Source organism: Chrysoperla carnea, chromosome 2 (genome assembly GCF_905475395.1).
Source record: "Chrysoperla carnea chromosome 2, inChrCarn1.1, whole genome shotgun sequence".
In the NCBI taxonomy this organism is placed as follows: Eukaryota; Metazoa; Arthropoda; class Insecta; order Neuroptera; family Chrysopidae; genus Chrysoperla; species Chrysoperla carnea.
This window is the reverse complement of record NC_058338.1, coordinates 45027897-45048924: the sequence shown is the minus strand read 5'-3', so window position 1 is coordinate 45048924 and position 21028 is coordinate 45027897. Positions and strand designations below refer to the sequence as shown.

Below are 21028 nucleotides of genomic sequence, written 5' to 3'. Positions count from 1 at the left end.
TAGCGATTCTCTTTTAAACTTATCAAAAATACATAATTTATCAGAAATACAAGCACTGATATTAAACAATATCTATATTCAAGGTACTTAAAGGATGTATAAGCACCAAGGCTATTTTTAATTTAAAAATTTTTTTAAATATGAAGTTGGACTAAGTTCTATTCATTCTGAAAGTTTTAGAGGGATTTTCCGATTATTTAAATAAATAAATGACTTCAAAAGTAGGCATATTTAACATGTAAAAACGGTAGATGGATGATATGTTTTCATAGATTTCTCCAAAACTAGTTGGTGAAATTTTTTAATTAATACTAAAACCTTAATAAATTATTTAAAAAAACCGTTGTGTCCGACTAATTAAGGCAATAAAAGACGAATAAAAATAGTAAAAATAAAATTTTTCGATATCTGGAGTCATTTTCAAAATATTGAAAATTGAAAATCTTCAATTATTTAGCTTTCGATATTTATAAAATCAAGGGAGATAACGAAAATTTTATTCTTATTTTCGTCTATATTCTTGAAGTTATAATAAAATTCATCAGAAAATAAGGTACAAATAATTTCACCCCTAAATCTAAAATTGACTTGGTGCTCGTACAACCTTAATTCTGCCAAATATTTATTTTCACCTTTTTTTTTAATTAAAAAAGTATTTTTTATTTTTAATTGAATTGTGTTTGTATATTCAATTTATAAGATTCCATTATTAAGATTCGCTATCAGGAACGTTAAAGTTTCTATATTTTTTACAGTTGCTTTTCATTTAGTTACACTCAAAGTCCACTTCTCTTATTTCTTTCTATAAAATTTTTTTACCAATATAATAAAGTATAACCCAGAGGTCTAATTATGAACAATAATAAAAATAATAATCACAATAATAATAATAACAATAATAAGTAGAATATTAAAATAAAAAATAACTATAATATCTAAAATAAAAAAGTTTTTAGGGATATATCGGTTGCCAATTTTTCTAAGTATGCCAAATTATGAAAAACATACTATACAGAATGTTCAATTTACATCTAGGCATATTAATATTACGAATATGACAGAATACATGCGTTAAGCAATGCATTTAAGTGAGAGGTATTATATACATGTATTGAAGCTTCGATATACGTTGAGATAGTTGTAGGACGCTTGGAGAGTGGGAGTTTCTCAGTTGAATAGATGAACCACAACAGATAAGCCACGATACAAGTTACTTTTGCAATTTCATATAACACCTATAATACCTCTTACTTAGATGTGTTACTTAACGCATGTACTATGTCATACTGGTGATATAAAATAAATCTTTGATGATGGAAGCGCACATAACATTCCGTAATATTAAAAATAATAGTTTAGTAGAATGCATCTAACAATAAAAAAAAAAACATTAAATGATAGGAGAATATTACTTTATTGATGTAACTCTGTAGCTAACGAGTTGTTTTTTAATATAAAAAAACCTTACGGGTATTGAAAAAGAGGCAATCAATAGATTTGATTTGTACAAAACTGTATAACATCTCCTCTTCAGTGGAAATGATCTACAATAAAGACCACACAATCGACTATTTCATTCGAAGTAAAAATAAAATCCTTTATCGTCATAAACAAAATTTAAACCTTCAAAAAATACTATTTGCTATCCCTAGGACAACTTTACTCGTCTGATACATACTTGTAACCATCAAAACCAGTTAGTAATTTTTTTCCACTTTTACATATGTACGTATATTAAAATTTTAGCCTTGTGAAAGTAGGTTTGTAAAAATTTTTTTTTGAATTTTCAAAAATTTCAGGGATGATGAATTTTGAAACCATGAAGGTCAATTTCAAGTTAATGAATGCACTTGCGATAATGCTTTGTTTTCTGCAGCTTCTCGAAATTTTATTTATCATCCTATGTAGATAATTTATCAACAATTAAAACGTTTCTTTTTAATCTTTCTCTACGAACTAAATCAATAACATTGCTATCGATTTGGGCATATTTAGCATACATAGATAAGAAGAACTATCTATGGCTACTAAACTATTGAAATCATCTAGAAGTGGCAAATCGATACTTTTTTTTTTTTTTTTGATTATATAGCTAATAAGAATGTAAACAATGAGTTAGTAGATAATATACAAAACAAATTTTCCATGCATTCCACGTGATAGTTTAGCTGTTATAAGGTATAATATCGGTAAAAATTAAATCATCGAGCTCGAAACATATTGAGCTTAAATCTCTATATTCATTCGATAAGGAGTTGCTTGGAAATCTTTAATCTGATCTTGTGTATTCAGTATATTAACCCTTTCGCTAACATCTTGGAAAATTACCTCTTCTGGGCCTTGGTCCAAAGCTTGCGTTCTATTCATTAAAATTTGATAAGTTTTGTGTCGTTGGATTTGCGTTTTATCTTCAAACCCTTTATGCCAAAGTACACGCTACAATTATTGATAGAAAAAAAGTTCAAAATCAAAACTTTTTGTGAGTTTCTTTTTGAAACGAGAAATTTTTATAGCGTGCTTAGGACGTCAAAAGTATGGTCGAGTTCGTAAATGAGTATAACATATGTCAATTGGACACATCTTTTAGAACATTGAAGATAGAACAAAAGTTTAATGTAAAAAATGTTCCTTATAAAAAAATAAACAACTTTGAAACAGTTTGAATTAGTTTTTCGTAAACATCACTATTGCCCTGTGAGGGCGCAAATTAGAAAAATTTTTTTTATCAACCGTAGCGTTTACTTTGATACAAATGGGTTTGAAGATAAAACGTAGACAAGTTCAACGACACCAAAATTATCAAATTTCAATTAATAGAACGCCAGATATAGGCCAAAACGCAATAAAAGTCATTTTCTCTGATGGCGACGAAAGTGTTAATTTTTCGAATACGCCAAATCAGATTTAAGGTATCCAAACAACCGTCTATCGAATGAATGGATAGCAAAATTTAGTCAAACTTTTGGGCCAGTCCCAACTGTACTATAGACTATCTATTTTTTTGTATTATAGGATACGTACCTACCATAAAATTTAATTATTACAAAATTGAATTAATAGTGTTTTTTATTTGTTTCAGATTACATAGAGAAACGAATTAAACTTCTACATTCCCGTCCAACAAATATTTATTCATATACGTATTTGAGTACCTTTAATTGAGATTTTTTCTATATTTACTAAAAACAGACGTGAGTGTATTTTGAACAATAATGTCTATAAAAAACAATAATAGTACATTAATATTTTTCAAATTCAATGAAAAAAATAATTTTACAACATATTCAACAACGTCTGCCAGGAGCAATTTAATTGACAACGTATGGAACATGGATGGTAGTAGTTTACCAACAATTATCACACCCACAATTATTACAGAGATTGAATTGATAACGATGTATGTGAATAATACAGTGACTACCAACCAAAATAATACAAGTAGTAATGTGAATTCAATTGAGATAAAGTTAATTATACCGTTATATGTAATTATATTTGTGTTAGCAATATTAGGTAATATATTAGTGTTAGTAACATTAGCACAAAATAAACGTATGCGTACGGTAACAAATGTGTACCTGTTAAATTTGGTAAGTATTAATTATTATTTATGTTTATCTAATTTTGATTACATTTTATTTTATATTTTATTCCCATTGAAAATAAAAACACACGTGTTATACCGTTTTTATACCCTGCATATATCTGTTGGCTACTGGTTATCGAATGATAGTCAGTGAATGAACAAATGTATCAATTTTTGTCATACCCGTATCTCCCAAATTAGGCCACCGATCCAAATTTGAAAATATTTTTTGTTGCTCTTGATGAGCTTATTTTTGGAAGCTAGGTTTCTGCAGTCAATAACAAATCACGTTTTATATCAAGGTATACTAAGTTTAGATCCAAGTTTGTAGCGCTTAACAACATAGATACTACAAACAAATTTTTAGTATAGGTGTTCATAAAATCAAATAATTAGTCCATTTCCGAATGTTTGTCCGTCTGTCTGTGGACATAATAAGTCAAGAACGAAATGAGATATCAAGCTGAAATTTTTATAGCTTGCTCAAGACGTGAAGATGTTAGGTTCGTAAATGAGCAGCATAGGTGAATTGGGTGTTCGTAAGACCCATCTTGTACATCGTTAGAAATAGAACAAATGCTTTAAATGTTAAAAATGTTTCTTATAAAAAAAAAAAACAACTTTTGTTTCAAACATTTTTTCGTAAACATCACTGTTTACCCGTGAGGGTGCAAATTAGGCGTAAATTGTATAGTATGTATTATATGGGAATATCAGTTATGTATGTGTGACATATATGTATGTGTAATGTGATAGTGTAATCAACAGTGTCTATACATGGTATTTCAACAATTAACTCAGTCAATTGTTTGTTTTCACTTGTTTTTATATTTCAATCCGTTATTAAAAATATTACCAGGTAACTAAAAAATCATCCATGTGAATTGAATATAAATGCCCATATAAATTATAATCTACACTAATATTATAAAGAGAAAACACTTTTTTTTTGTAATGAATATACTCAAAACTTTTCCTGTATCCAATATATATAGATATTTCTACATACAGTCGGAACCATACAACCATAAGGGAGGAAGGATATAGAGTCTGTTATTACAAGCTATGTTACAAAGATATTGAACTGAGATATTTGTAATCAAATATTTGATTTAGTTTTTATTAAGAAACTAGCATGGAAATTAATGGAAGTTCACCAGCTAGTAAATTTTATAAAATTCGATAAAATTCGGCCGAACTGATTTCATTTCAGTTCTTAACTTTTAAATGGCAGACAAACGAACATAACATTCATATATATAGTCAAAGATATTATTATTATACCATGTATGAAATATACCAAGGTATACTAAGTCTAGTCCCAAGTTTGTAACGCTTAAAAATACTGATGCTATGAACAAAATTTTGGTATAGGTGTTCATATTTTTAAGCGTTACAAACTTTTGACTAGACTTAGTATACCTTGGTATATTTCATAGACATTGTATAATAATCTTTGACTGGACAGGTTGGTCAATAGTAAAAATAGTAAAGTGAATTTGACTAACGCTTCTAGTCAAAGTTGGTTTTGATCACTATAGAGGAACAGTCACAAAAACAACCAGGTACCAAAGCAACTCGGGTCAAAACAAATCGGTTCAAAAAAACTGGCACTTTCCCTGCGACTGCGTTCACTCACTGATCAACGGATTGGTCATGCCTTTAATGAGGTCGAGATAGTACGGGCCTGCGGATTTTTTGGGTTTTTGTGTTAACAATGTGATTGCGTCCATTCACTAATGTGCGAGTCGTTTTTGTACCGAGTTGTTTTGACCGGAATTGTTTTTGCATCAAGTTTTTTTTTTATCAGAGTTAAAATGACCCAGTTGTTTTGATATGTATTCTCGCTAGAGAGTCAGCCAATTTTACTTTTAATTGTTTGGGAAACTATTTATTTATTTAATATTGCGAAATGGATTATTACAAAGGTTTGGTTTTATAACTGATACAAAGAAAAGGGAACAAGTTAATAATCAGTTAGTCAAAATCACTTATCACAACCTTGATTGGGCAAAAATACTTTTGACTGTTACTTCAATGTTGCTTCTTAAACGAAAATATTGTTGACATCTTACTAACTTTGTACTACAAAGTGACATGACAAACTAAAAAAACACAAAATTGTAACAATGTTTGTTAGCCCACCCTGCGATTCAAATTTAAAACGATTCATGTAATTTATTCTACTACAAAATATTATTACTTCATACTATAAAATATTATTACTTATCAGAATTACAAAAATCATGTTTTGCTGAAATTCATATTGTTTATCTAAACTAAAAATTATTAATCAATTTTTATCTGAAATACAAGTTACTACTCTGAATAGCAATTCTCATTTTTTAAGGATGTGCGAGCGCCAGCACAATTATGGATAAAAGGCTTGATTTTTAAAAAATATGAAGTTGGGCTAGATCTTAATCAATTCTGAAAATTTTTAGTGAGGGGTTGCCCGATTATTTTAATAACCAAATGACTGCAAAAGTAGGCACATTTAACATTCTTCTAATGGGAAAACGGTAGATAAATTATATGCTTTCATAGATTTCTCCAAAACTAATCGGTGGAATCTTAAAAAACTATTTAAATTAAAGTTTAAGCTTTAATAAATTATTGAAAACAAAAAAAAACCTATTGTGTCTGATTAATTTAGGATGTATGAGCACGATAGTGGGGACACAAATAAAAATATATAGACTGGTGGTGGCAGCATCTTCCCTGGACCATTTGGACACTTAAGGACCCTCAAGCAAGTAGTACCGTAACAATATATACATTTTATCAATTTTGATAGTGAATTATGTTATAACTTGACAATATAAGATGAAAAGTAAGATTAACAATTTTCGATATCTGGAGTAATTTTCAAAATGTCGAAAATTTAAATATTTTGCTTAATTATTTAGCTTTGGATATTTTAAAAGCCAAGGCAGATATCGAAAAATTATTTTCTTATTTTTCGTCTACGTTCATGAAGTTATAACAAAATTCATCATCAAAGTTGAAAATAAGATACAAATAATTTCAACCACAAGTCCAAACTTGCCATAATGCTCGTACTACCTTAAATAAACTCTATAAACTATGTAAAAATAAACAACAAATAAAATTATTGAACGCTCGTTATTTCACATGAACAAAAGCTTACGTTATTCAAATTTTATAAACGTGCTATACTGAAAATAAAGTATTGTAATTTCTGAAAAGCTTCAACCGATAATATTACATTTTATAATCCTCACTTTAATTTTGTGTATGGAATAATATATAGAATATTGTTTAATCAATAAAAGTACTAAACATTATGTACACAAAAAGAATTAATAACGGCTAACAATTATTTTTCCTCTATGTACACTTTTATTATACTAGTGTATATTAGAGGGGTGAAAAAATAATGGTAAGATCGAACTAATTTTCACAAAGTAATAATCGAATTAATTTTGGATCTCGTCAATATACTAACAATCTACAAAAATTGGAGTATGACTAATGTGTTTTTTGGCAGTTATCTTAGAAAAATATGAAACATGTCATCAAAAAAATGTGTTTGAATTAAATTATAAAAAAAGGGCGTCGTGGAACACCCGGTAGGAACTGTGTTCCTATCGTATTTCCGTACATTATAAACGTAGCGCTTACTTTTTTATTTAGAAGATATTTTTTTGAAATTTTAAGGTACTAATTTGAATAGTCAAATACTGGTTTTATTATTTCAAGAATTTAATTTTCGCTACTTTTACTTTTACTGCATCAATTAATTGTAATATAAGTTCAAAAAAGACATACTTCTGATTTAGTAGTCAACCTAATATTCGTACACCTACATTTGTTTTAATCACGATAATTATTATTACTTAACATAAAATTTCTATTACTTTAAATTATCCCTATTAATATTAACTTCTGATAACTAACTTCCACATTTTTTTAAATGAAAAAACATAAAATTTTAACAAACAATACAAATTGACAAATTATCTTACCGCGAAAGAATGTCGATGTTTTCTATTTTGCATATTCTAATTTTGTGAAGTTAAATTTTCTTAACAGTTTTTGCCAAAAAAACAAGTTCTCGACCAAAAGTAAATAATTTATCAGCGACGATGTTAATTGTAATTTGCTTTGCAGAACCAACGCAGAAAATACTTTATAGTACAGTAAAATTAGACGAAGTATGTAGGAAGGCAAGTATTTAATACGAATCATTTAAAAAATATCGTATTGTATTTTATGAATAATTAATAATTTGTTATTTAAATAGAGTTTGTAAACATTTTTTTATTGTTTTTACATATAATTATTATTACTTAGCGAGAAAAAAAATATTTTTATTTAATTAAAATATATAACGAGTTTTTGTACAAAAGTTGTGTATGTAGTTTGTGTAAAGAAAAGTTTTCTGCTTCTAGTACTAGCTTTCTTCTAAAAAAAAAAACGAATAAAGAAAAGTGGCATAAATTTTAAAGTGGCAAAGAAAACCTATCTCCAATCTTTTTGAACTTTCCGGTAGTAGCTAAAATTGCAGGACATATATAAATCAGATGATTAGATAAGATCATCAAACAATAATACAATGATACAGCAAAAATAATTTAAATATAGAGGATATGTTGAAAATATATATTAATTTTATAAACTTTTTTTCGTTCTAAATTAAAATTTTAATAATAAAAAAATACTTTTATTTATATCAAAGTGATACAAGCTTTCATCTAGTCTACCTATATGAGGTGTCATGGATCACCCCTACTACCCATACTAAATGATAATATTTATATTTATATCATCATTTATATGTATAACTAGCAGACCCGGCCACGCATTGATGTGGCTAATCTTGATATTACATTGTAGCAAACTATTCAAGGGGAACAGTATGAGGACATCAGAAAAAGTAAGAACAATTGAATTTCACTGTAATTCGTTTATTACAAAATAAATTTAGGTTATACCTAGCCTCAGCAATACGTGGTGGTTATGCTATTAAATTATAGCTTATATGAATCGTTGGTATTTTTAACATAGCGCCATCTTTTGAATATTTACTCAATCCAGTCAACAGATATCGCCATCTGTTAGAATTGTTTGGAGCTAACAGATAATTGTGACTGTCAAATAATTTGCAAAAAAATAATATTGCGAATATAAATTGAGATATAAACTATCCAACCTTTTAAGTTGGATCAAATTGCACGCGGTGTGCAAATCAAATTTAAAATCGGTTCCACAGTTTAGGAGTCCAAAGCGGACAAACAAAGTGACACGTAATTTTTATATAAAAAATTTTTTATATATAAAGATAATATTGCCCATATGTTGAAATAAATATTTTTTTAAATATAGGTAATATGTATTATTATATAATCATAGATTGAAAACTTAAGTTAATAATATAAGAAAACGATATTTAGAAGTTATAAATTTTTCCGCGTGCGAAGTCAAATTTTGTTCCACCCACTAGTAGTATCTAAATTGTCTGGCCTGATTTTGGAAATATGTAGATATATTTTCAATATATTCTTTTCTGTATATAGTGGTACACATCGCAATTATTTTTATGAGTTTTACACTTGTAATAAACGATCATAAACGATATTTTTATTGCCTAAAATTTACATTATATTTTAATTATTTTTCATGGGATTTGTTTATTGCTGTACAGGGTAGCACAAATTTATTTGAGTTTGTAATAACCTGGTGAATATTATTTCTTTTTTATCTTATGCAAGATCAATGAGATCTATGGTTACCATCTCACATATAAAGTTTGATAACGCTTATAACCAATTACAAATAGAAAGTGAACTTCAAAATATCAAACAAGTTATTTTCATTTTATAACTACGATTCATCATCATATGTAAAAAAAAAGATGCTACAAGTTCTAAGCTTGCTACATTTTCTTTAACATGTCATCACTCGTGCTATTTGCATTTTGCACTTTTAAAACAACTTTTCAATTTTCCAATAGTATATGTGTTTGAAACTTTTCTTCAAATAATTTTATCCATTTTCGAATTATGATCTTTTATAATTTTTTCAACCTATCTACAGCTTTAAAAATATTTTTTTTTCTAGGCCTTCCATTAATTTAATATATTTTTTATTTTACTTTTAACGGAAAATGTGATTAGTACAGACAAATATATAAGCACATGCATCATTTTAAATTAGTTTTAAGGAGATATACACGGATTGAATTATAATAGGGATTTCAATAAAACTTTATAAATACATTTTTTGACCAACAAAGCTTCCAAAAGTCACAAAAAATTCCTAGGTCATCGGGCTTTTTATTATTATCTTATCGTTTAAACTTGACTGAGAAAATGATGAATCATATAGGTTATACTTTTCAATTGGATATATGTATATCAAAAAATCTAGAGAGTGTGATATAAAAACAAAATTTTAATTTAATTATGAGCTCATCGAAGATCCGTCATTTGATGGACAGAGACAACTATAGTTACAGTGTTGATGATTGCAAAGCGATATCTATATTATAAAATTTATAAGCATCACTTGCACACAATATATTATATATTTTTGTAGTGGTACAATAAAGCTAAAAATGCAAAACTGTAGGTTTATAATCACCTTAAATGCATTGCTTTGTTGTTTTTTCATAAATAAATAATAAATTCATAGCAAAAGTAATTATCAAATAAAAAACAGGAACTTTTCTTTCATTCAATGTCCAAACATTTTGGTATTGAAATTTACTGCTTATAATAAAATATTTGAACTATTTTAGCTAATTTTCTTTAATTATATTTCACATGTCATCGAAAACTAAAACCGAACGTAAAATTGTGGTGTATTTGTGTCTAACTGGGACTGCTTTTTTTTAGAAATAGTTGATATAAAATAAATCCTTGAAGACTAATTTTTTTGAAAATGTAGGCTATGATAGGACCCGGGCCATCGTTAGTTCCACTACTTTATTAAAATCGAAACATTTTTATAAATAATAATGCGTTTTTAGACGTGAATGCTATTTTTAGCCAGATAAAGGCTATGTAGCTTTATAGACACCAATATATGTTTGTTTTACATCCCTCATTAAATCTTTTTGATACCGTTGGTTTGAATTTTAAATTTGTTGGAAAATGTGAATAGCACTGTCAAACATATATGCATATGCATATTTTTAAAATTGTTTTATTTGCATTCCTTGGTTGTTTTTTTCAGAAATAAATAATACATTCCTGGTAAAAATCTCTATTATAATGAATTCCTATTAAAAATTAAGTACCTATCACTTTACAACCAACAGATACTTTTTCTTCATTATTTTTATTTTTAGGTTTTCGGAGTGAACCCAAACCTTTTAATTAGAAAGAGAATTGTTAAATTTTGCATTTTGTTTATAGTGTTTTATATTTCTCTAATTTGTAAATCATTTTTTTTGAAATATAATGGAAGCAAATTGAACAAAAAAAATAAAAATAATGTAATCGGAGTAGAACAGGTACGAATGCTATTTGTTTCTACGAGTATGTACATGGACATGGTTTCCTTTTATTCAAATAAAACATTTATCCGTATAGTATAGCAGGCGGTATAAGGTCGACCTTCATCTAACAGATGGACACATATTTTGCTATGAAAATGTTTTGATTGATCAACACGCCTATGATAGTTTTTTTGCCGAAAAGTGTTCATGGCTATTTTTAATTAAATTAATTTTAATCAATTTTTTTCATAACGAGTTTTTAGAAGGCAAGATACCAATATTGATTGGTTCATAGATCGGTGTAAATCTGTGCATACCATATGAAGAGATAATCAATATAATATCCAATTCACCAATCGAACTTGGTATCACAAGAATGAAGAAAAGAAAGATAATTTAACTATGAAAGTAATTGACACTTCCAGTTAATTTTTCGATGTACCAAACACACGTTGGATCAATTGCAGGGACAAAAATCGTGCGCCATGAATCATGACGTCATCTGCTTTTGCAATTCATAAAATACCAAAGAGTTTTTACAACTAGAGAACGCCAGAGCCCAAAACTTGCGAAATGATGAATGAGAGAGAAGGCTGCCAGTGGTTACATGTCATTGGCTACATACTGTTTACATTATTTCTATTAAGTAAATAGTTAAAAACGATTTTTGGAAGATTATTTAATATATTAAAAGTTATTCAAAAAGTAGAAACGTCAAAAGAAACTTTATTTGCATAACAAACACAATATAAACAGTTTAATTTTTAATAAAATTAAACATTAAAAATTTTTAATCCTATAACTGTTTTATTGAGTTTAATTAGTATTTAAATTTAAGTGCACTTTCTTCTACCATTATTTCAATTACAATATTTCTGAAAAAATAAATCGTGTACTTATTGGAGAATATGCAAATCTGCATATTAACAAAACTGTGTATAGCTTCTTTGCACAAACCAAATAAAATAGATTAATAGCAGACACAAAATCTCTATGCGTCATAAGATTATGACATATGACTATGACAGAGACATAGGGGAACTCACTGGCAGTCTTTTCTCTTATTCATCAAATCGCATCTCATTATCTCTATGTATATAAACTCCATGGATTCAAAACCATTTAAAAAAATGTTTATATTACCGTACAAAAGTTTGAACTTTAACATTAAATTTTTAATTACATGAACGATTAAAAAACAGTTTCGATAGCTCAGATAGCATTTTTTGGACTTTTACTAAGTTTTAAGACAAAAAAAAAGGGAAATAAATTTTTTTGGATTTATCTATTGCATAGTCTTGGTTTCAAAAAACCCCTAAGAAAATTAAATATAGCCATGAACTTTTTGTCTATAGAGAAGCTATCATAGACGTTTTTATCAATCAATAAAAATTCATAAAAAGTATGTCTCATCTGGTTATCAGATGGAGGAAGGTCGTCCTTAAACCGTCTCTTTGACTATTACATATAAAACTGTACAAGTGTTATAAATTATCTCTCATAGATGTAGGAGTATCGGTAATACTCATGGGATACATTATTCGACAACAACAAAAAATCATTTAATTTACAATTGAATTGGGTATTTTTTTAAATATATTTTTTTATTGTTCCTGTTTAATGCAGGATATTTTGATAATCTTTAAAAAGATACAAAGGAATAACATATAAAAAAATTCGTAGCGTGGAAGCTGCCTTAGCTAAGCGACTTCAAACTGGGCGATGAGTTTAGATACATTGCCTCACTTCTCTTCAGTAGCAATTCATTAGAAGTCAAAAGATGCATCTTAATATCCAACGGAACATATTTTGGTTCATTTAGCCCCGAGTTGAATACATTTAGAGCTACGGAAATTAAAGTTATAAAATAATGATATTACTCACCTTTGATTCAGATACCTGTACTTTCAGCAAAAAAAAATTAAAGTCAGCAAATTTGAGAGAAAAGTCTTAAGATTCATTTTGTCCATCATAAAAGTTTTATGAAGTTCACACCAGATTTAATTTGGTATAAATCCATTTATAAAGTTGAATTACAACAAATTATATCCACGTTTTTATATTTAATCCTATTAAATGGAATGAATAACTATAGATGGAGTGTACTTTTTACCTTTTTTATTGAGATGATGCTACTCTATTTACACAATGAATGTTAGTAATACATATTATTATCCTTTAAAGCTTTTAAGGTTTTGTTATCACCACACGAATCATTAGGAAAGGATTTTTTTTATAACAAACATGTAGGTAGAAGTAATCAGAGGTGCCTACATTTTTATTTGATGTAGTGATATCTATAAAAAGTGTGATATCTATATAAAAAAATCATAATATGAATGTTTTTATTTCAGTTAAAATCGAATTTTACACAAAAATACACACCAGCACAAACATTCTTGACCTCTTTCTCATCTTCTTATAAAGGCACATAACAACACTCCGCATGCTCCTTCTCTTAATAATATACCATAATGGAACCTTTTAATAATTACCTACCAGTTAACCATTGAAATACATCCCTTCTTAGGAAGTGTTCGACCTACCTTCCCTCACCATACAGGTTAGACCATAGATATTATATAATCCCTCAAAAGAAGAGAGCCCTATCAGAAAAATTGTATCAAAATCAATCCTGTAGGTTTTAACGATGCTTCAACGCACAAACAGACCGACCGACAACCGTTTTATAACAAAACAATTTTTCTAATACCTAGTAGATAGTTAATATATTACTTCATTATCGAAGAACCTTGAATTTGAAAATACAAAAAATTAGTTATTGCGTTTGTAATCCTCGATGATATCTCTATAAGTAGGTACATTACATCAAATTATATACAAATTTTCATTCAAGATGTTCCAGATTTTCAAACTTAATTCTAGAGCTATGAAAGATAGAAGATTGAAAATTCATTGAAATTTCCACCAAAAAAGAGTCTCTAAACATTTTGTTCACATCAACATCAGTACATGCCAGCAGTTCTTAGATTCCTTCTTGGTCAGGAGCACAATATGATTCGATTCCCAGTGTTTGTTTTTTTTTTCGTTTCTCAGGAATCAAAAATCAAAAGTGACGTTCTAAACTATCAAAAACTCAAATGATTATTTTCGAATAATTCTAAAAATATGTATAAATCTATAAGAAAGGCATGCGAATATCACAGCTTTTAAATAAAGCAATCAAAAATAGAGGAACCATCATATTCATTCAATCTCCTTTGATAGTTATACACTTCTTTTCAACTGGTTCAGGAAATAAGTAATTAGACAATATGCTCGAACTTGCCACCCATTAGTATGGCACGCCATTTTACTATTTAATGTCCGAAAAAAAATGATCGTAATAATAATACATTATTATTATGTTATCATCATAATAATAATCATTTTCATTATGTACATAATTTTAATTCAATCATTTTTATTATGTACATAATTTTAATTCAATCATTTTTATTATGTACATAATTTTAATTCCCTACTTCCATTATGTACATAATTTTAATTCAATCAATTTTATTATGTACATAAGTTTAATTCTCTATTTCCATTGTGTACATAATTTTAATTCAATCATTTTTTTTAATCTAATTCAAATAAAATTAACTGATTTATTATTATGTATCATCATAATAATAATACATTTTTATTATGTTATCATCATAATTTTCATTCTCATCTCTCTTTTCTCATCTTATCTTATATCAATCTCTCTTTTACTAAGATTTATTTTACAAAATATAAAATATAAAATATAAAATTTCTGATTGAAAAAAAAAATTAATTAATTTTTTTCTCGATAAAAATTAGCCTATTAAATAGGAAAATGGCGTGCCATACATTAGTCAATTAAATTGAAACATCAATTCCGTCAATGATGTCAAACCCGAACCAGCTGCTCGAGTCAACGTGGAATTAAACTTTTTGCGTAAGAGCTGCCTCTTTCATAACTTGTTATGCCATGTATATGAAATATACCAAGGTATACTAAGTTTTAGTCCCAAGTTTGTAACACTTAAAAATATTGATACTAGGAACAAAATTTTGGTATAGGTGTTCATAAAATCACCTAATTAGTCCATTTCCGGTTGTCTGTCTGTCAATACGATAACTCAAAATCGAAAAGAGATATCAAGTTGAAATTTTTATAGCGTGCTTAGGACATAAAAAGTGAGATCGAATTCGAAAATGAACAACATACGTCAGTTGGGTCTTGAGTCCGTAGGACTCATTTAGTAAACCGTTAGAGATAGAACAAAAGCCTAAGCATAAAAAATGTTCCTTATAAAAAAATAAACAACTTCTGTTCGAAACATTTTTTCGTAAACATCACTGTTTACCCGTAAGAGCGCAAATTATATAGTTTGTATTATATGGGAATATCAGTTAAGTGTGTATGTATGTATGTATGTTTGACTATCTTTCTTTACTGATATGACGTAAAAACACAAACTATTGCGTAATCAACTCTGTCTTGCGTAATCAACATAGTATTTCAACAATTAACTCAGTCAATTGTTTGTTTTCACTTGTTTAATTTAAGTTTAAAGATCGAAAACTTTTAAATATTTGATCAATAAATAATTTGAAACGTAGAAAGATACCATTAACAGAAAATATTCTATAATGAATATAACATTCCCTAAAGGTAACATGAACTAAAAGGATTCTTATATATATGTATGTTTTATTATTTAATCAAGGAAATCATAACTCGTCTCATAAATAATAAATACACATGTGAACTAATTTATAAAAGCTATAAAATAAAATATTAAATTTAAACTCCAACATCAAACTAAATTAAATTAAACCACTTGCAAATTATTAGTACCGTATTTACCATTTAGGCAGCCTAAACGACTCAAAACGAAAATTTTTTAGCTTTTTTTTTGGTATTAAATTTATTATTTTCTTTTTGGTTAAAAGGAGGTTTGCGTGGGCTAACTAAGAATAAAAATGGACAATTAGCAGTAAAGGGGGGCGAAATAGACAACTTTTTGGACAATGGGTTCTCGTTGGTTGATCCAGGAAGATGAAATAAATGGCATTTGATGTTTTTTTTACTTCTTTTGATTTCCTTTAAATCAATATTTCAAAAACTATCCTGTATATCGCAAATTTTATTTCCAATTATCTTATTTTCTCAAGTTCAGAACAGAATCCATTCTCAAAATTAGAAACGCTAGTCTCAAATATTTACTACACTAGAGTGATACCTACCCGCTTCGCTGGGTTTAAAATTAATGATAAGTAAAGATTGTTCTCGCTTATCCCCTTTCTATAACACTCGAAATAATGGTAAGGATTGTTTTATACAGGTAAAATAAATGTATGGTTTTCTATTTTTTTAAATGTATAATAGTCGTAATTATTCATTGAGTATATCAGAAAATATGGCCGTGATATATTTTATATTGACTATCTTTACAAAAAATTGTAATTTATGGCAATGTCAAATTTAATTAATTTTTAATTTTTTTATATTTTTATTAATATATCTTTATAAATTATATCTCATGTGTTATTCTGAAGTATGAGCTATATATGGGTGTACAGTTTCAATAAAAACCATTCGTTAGTTTTAGCGTGAAAGCGTAACAAAGAAACAAACAAACATGCTTACTTTCGCATTTGTAATATATAGAGATAGAGATACACTTATTTTTTGGGATCGTCGATACTGAACTGGCGATGAAAAATTTATCATGTATACGGATGCCAGACTATATTTATTTCTTAATTAGAACATTGTAGGTTGAAAAATGTTTCGTAGTTATTTTCTTTTAATACACTTACGCATTTTTTTCAATTTAATTTCATGAAAATAAATTACTCCAACTACAAAATACATTTTCAACTAAATTAACACCAACTCTTTTTAATAATAAATGAATAGTATATCATAATATATTTTTATATCTATGCCTGTTTTCTTATGACTTTTTCAAACATTTATTTTCGTTTTTGTGGCAAATAATAATATTATCCTTTCCTTAACATTTCTGGTTATTTATTTACTATTTCAATAACTGACTATGGCGTTGAACTTTTAAACTTTGGTGTTATACAAAATAAAAATATATAATGAAATAAGCTAAGTGAATTTTGTTGCTTGATTTATATACATCTACGTATATAACTTATATCATATTTCTTATTCCTGGTCTGAAAGATATAAATTTTTATTCATTTTTATCAATTTTTATTCATTTTATTTTATTCAGATTATTTTACCAACTGAGACCGCACCTTCGCCGTGTCAATTGAAATAATATTAGAAGAAATATTGTTTAATAAATATGAAAGAATTCAAAAACCTTCAAAGAAAATTGACATCACATAAATGGGATCAGTAGCTCTTGTGTACTTAACGATTTTAGTCGTTTGTTGGTTGCTTAGTTGAAAGTTGGTGATAAAATTTGACTCTTGAGCATCTACCGTGACTAGTAACCCAACTTTTTAGATATTGATCACTTCTTGGGCTGCTGGACGGGTTGAAAATATTAAATTATTTCTGAACTGGGTGTTATTGGACACTTAATGGATCTATTAAAAAGAAACAGATAAATATTTAAATTTTAACAACTTTTTGGTTTTAAAATCAACAGTGGAAAGTTTGTCTGGCTGGTCTGGTTACAAACTCCAGTATTCCAAAACAGCCAGTAAGGGTGTTATGTCCCAAATTTCCATTTTACTCAGACAAGTGACCTAAGACCCAATATCATCAAAAACTTCTACCAGCCATGTAACAACGCCTACGACAACATAATATTTTTCAGTACTCCAAAGGCATTATTTCTTTTAGAATTATACTGTTACGAAATATCTGATTTTTGAAATTTTGCTTAGAAACTAAACGAACTTGACACAAATGATGGGTTAAATGACTGCTGTAGCTCTGAATAGAATCGTTTTTTAACTGATATTCATATAATCTTTTTGCAATGATTTGATTTGAATACAGTTAGGGCAAATATTTTTATACACTCTGTATTGTTATTCAGCTGTATATGATATATTTACATCAATGTTTTTTTTTATTTACAGGCGTTTGCAGATTTTTTGTTAGGCGTATTTTGTATGCCGTTCACACTGGTTGGCCAATTATTACGAAATTTTATTTTTGGTGCAACTGTATGCAAACTAATACCATATTTTCAAGGTATGTATAAAACTCATTGTAATATTTCTGAACAACAATATATAATATAACTGAAAAAATATATATATAATTCCTGAGAATGTTTGACTATCCAACTATAATGGAAAATAGTTCTCGGCCACCAATAAATATAATATGAATAACTTTTGAATAAATAATTAAAATATTACAAAATTTTGAATAAATAATTAGAATATTATTTTTAATTAAAAATAGAATACAAACTTTTCATTAACACACGTTCATCTATAGAATATTTTTACACTAAAGTTTTTTCCGCAAATTTCACAAATATCCTTTAATGGATAACACTCTTTATTATTTTTATAATTTTCAATTAGTTTCGTTTTAATGTTTTATACCTCTGATAGCCTAGTGAAAATCAAAAATATATTTTGAAAAATACAAATTTCTATGATTTTATATACACTAAAATTAGTTTATGTCATTGCATTGCCTATATTTTTAATAATAGCGAAAAAATATCTTCTTATTTCAAAAATCCTTAATACGTTATAATTTTATATTAGGTATATACATTAGCATTCGTTTATGTCATTATATTGCCTATATTTTTCAATAATAGGAAATTAATTTATGAAGTGTGCTGTTAGTAAATTTGTTACCTCGGTTGCTATTTCAGTTCTTTTCTCAAAATTTATACTTTTTGGTACAAGAAATATTGATGTACAAGACAGGAATGAAACTTGAAGCCTGTCTAATTCAATGAAATTGAATGAAATCTTCTCAATTTATTCGAAAAATGATTCAAAATAAATTTAATTTTAAACCAACACAAATTAGAAGATTAATGTTGAAACAAAACAATATTTTTAACCACGTAAATGAAGTTGATATCTAATAGTTGGAAACTGATATCTAATAAACTATTTTTTTAAATACCATAAATCAAAAACGCCACTCTCTATAATTTCTACCAATATTTTTTTTGGTATTTTTGGTCTTAGGTTAGGTTAGGTTAGGTTAGTTTAGGTTATATTGGCTGTCCACGAAGGACACACTTAGGCTATGGAGCCCATTGTGATACCATATATGCGTTTTACCACCTTTCCGCTGATAATTTCATTCATCAGCTCCTCAATTTCAGAGGCTGAGTGCATCTCCTTCATGAATCAAACCCTAAGCATACAGCGGACGGAATTGGTTACGCCTTAACCAACTGAGCTAATATAGGGAGCTTATTTTGATCTTAACAAATTATATTTTGGCATTTGCAGAAATCACCATCCGTAATGATTTCACCATGTCTAAACGATGTACGGGATATTACCTGCGAAACAACATAGATTTTATGAGCAGCATTATTGTTAACTTTTCTTTCCTCTATCGTTTTCGATAATTATAAAACTCACAGAAAAAATAATGTGATGTTAAAAAATTTTCAACTTTGCTTATTATAAAAAGTTTCCTTCAACTAATGTTTACCGAAAATTTTCAAATTTTGTACTCCACAAATACATACAAACCCATCATTGAAAATTTTTTTATCAAACAGTTTTTTCATATGTTTGACGCACATACATTCTTTTAAAAGTTATTTGCACATGGATTTCGTTTTTCGAAGAAAAAAGAATTAGAAGGAAAGTATAAATATCATATGAATTCTTATGGCTTGAATAAAATTTACAAAATTATTAAATTATTATTATATATTATTATATTAAAAAAAAAGCAAATGAAAAATATATCATTCTTTCTCAATTAATAGCTGGCCCAAATAAAGTTCATTGAACTTAACATCTTTTTAAAAAATGTGTATTTCGACGAAGATTCTGTATAAAAGTTCAATAAAAGTAATTTTGTAGAAGGCATGCAGTCAAATTATCATAAATTATCTTATTTTCAACATGAATGCCTTCACGTATACATTTTCGTTATACTTATTAGGTATATGAATACAAGTAGTAGAATAAGCATAAAAATGAAATAAAATTAATTTTATTAATTCTCTTTTCATAAAAACATTAAATTTCATATAATTACATTCATTATATTTCATTTAATTTAAATGACCTGATTTCTTTTGAATTATTTTATTGTTACGTTCTAGCCCTGTGAGCCGTAGATTCGATATAATAAAAAACACCATAGGGCGAATTCGTTGAAAACTTAATTTATTTTACCATTTATTGCAAAGGTTCAATAATTCTTTCACAAAATCAATTAACAATATTCATTTTACAAATAACTAATATTTTGAAGAAGGCGCAAGGTAGCAACTTTCAGAAAAAGGCATTCTTTTTTTTAGGAGGGTTATCCGATTATTTAAATAAAAAATTGACTTCAAAAGTAGACATATTTAACATTGGGACATATGATATAACCTGAAAAATTTAAACGAAAAGTTAGAATAAAATTTCCCTCCAAAATATTATGCCGTATAACATAATTGAATGAATAAATGCAAAGAACTGGTTCAGTGGAGGACATTTTTCTTGGGAGAAGTTGTCGTATCAAGTACATATTTTTTGGTCAATAGTGATACCTAAAAAATTTGTTGATTACTCAATTTCAATTATCTGATTACTATCAAGCACTTTATATTCCGTTAACATACCATATTTTCCCACCTACAGAGCTTTTGTTTTATTTAGGTTGAGAACTAAACCATTTGCTGTGTACCATTTTATAGACTCATTTATTGCATTATTGATTTTCGAATTTAAATGTGTATCATTAGGTTCTTGTATGAAGAACCTAATGATACACATTTATAGGGTTATTTTTTGTTCCAACCTTCTCTTACGCTAGGTTACTATCTTACTTTGGTTCACTATCTTAAAAAAAG

General features: G+C 27.5%; 1 protein-coding gene across 1 annotated transcript in view; it reads left to right on the top strand.

Annotated features, from left to right (window-relative positions):
- Positions 1–3329: 3329 nt before the first annotated feature.
- Positions 3330–21028, top strand: part of LOC123292721 (cholecystokinin receptor-like) — a gene marked incomplete at its 3' end in the record, with an annotated part of 61884 nt that continues 44185 nt past the window's right edge. Inside the window, exons 1-2 of the mRNA XM_044873435.1 lie at positions 3330–3590; positions 18105–18219. Coding sequence (XP_044729370.1) covers positions 3330–3590; positions 18105–18219 — 376 coding nt within the window. The remainder of the gene's footprint in view (positions 3591–18104; positions 18220–21028) is intronic.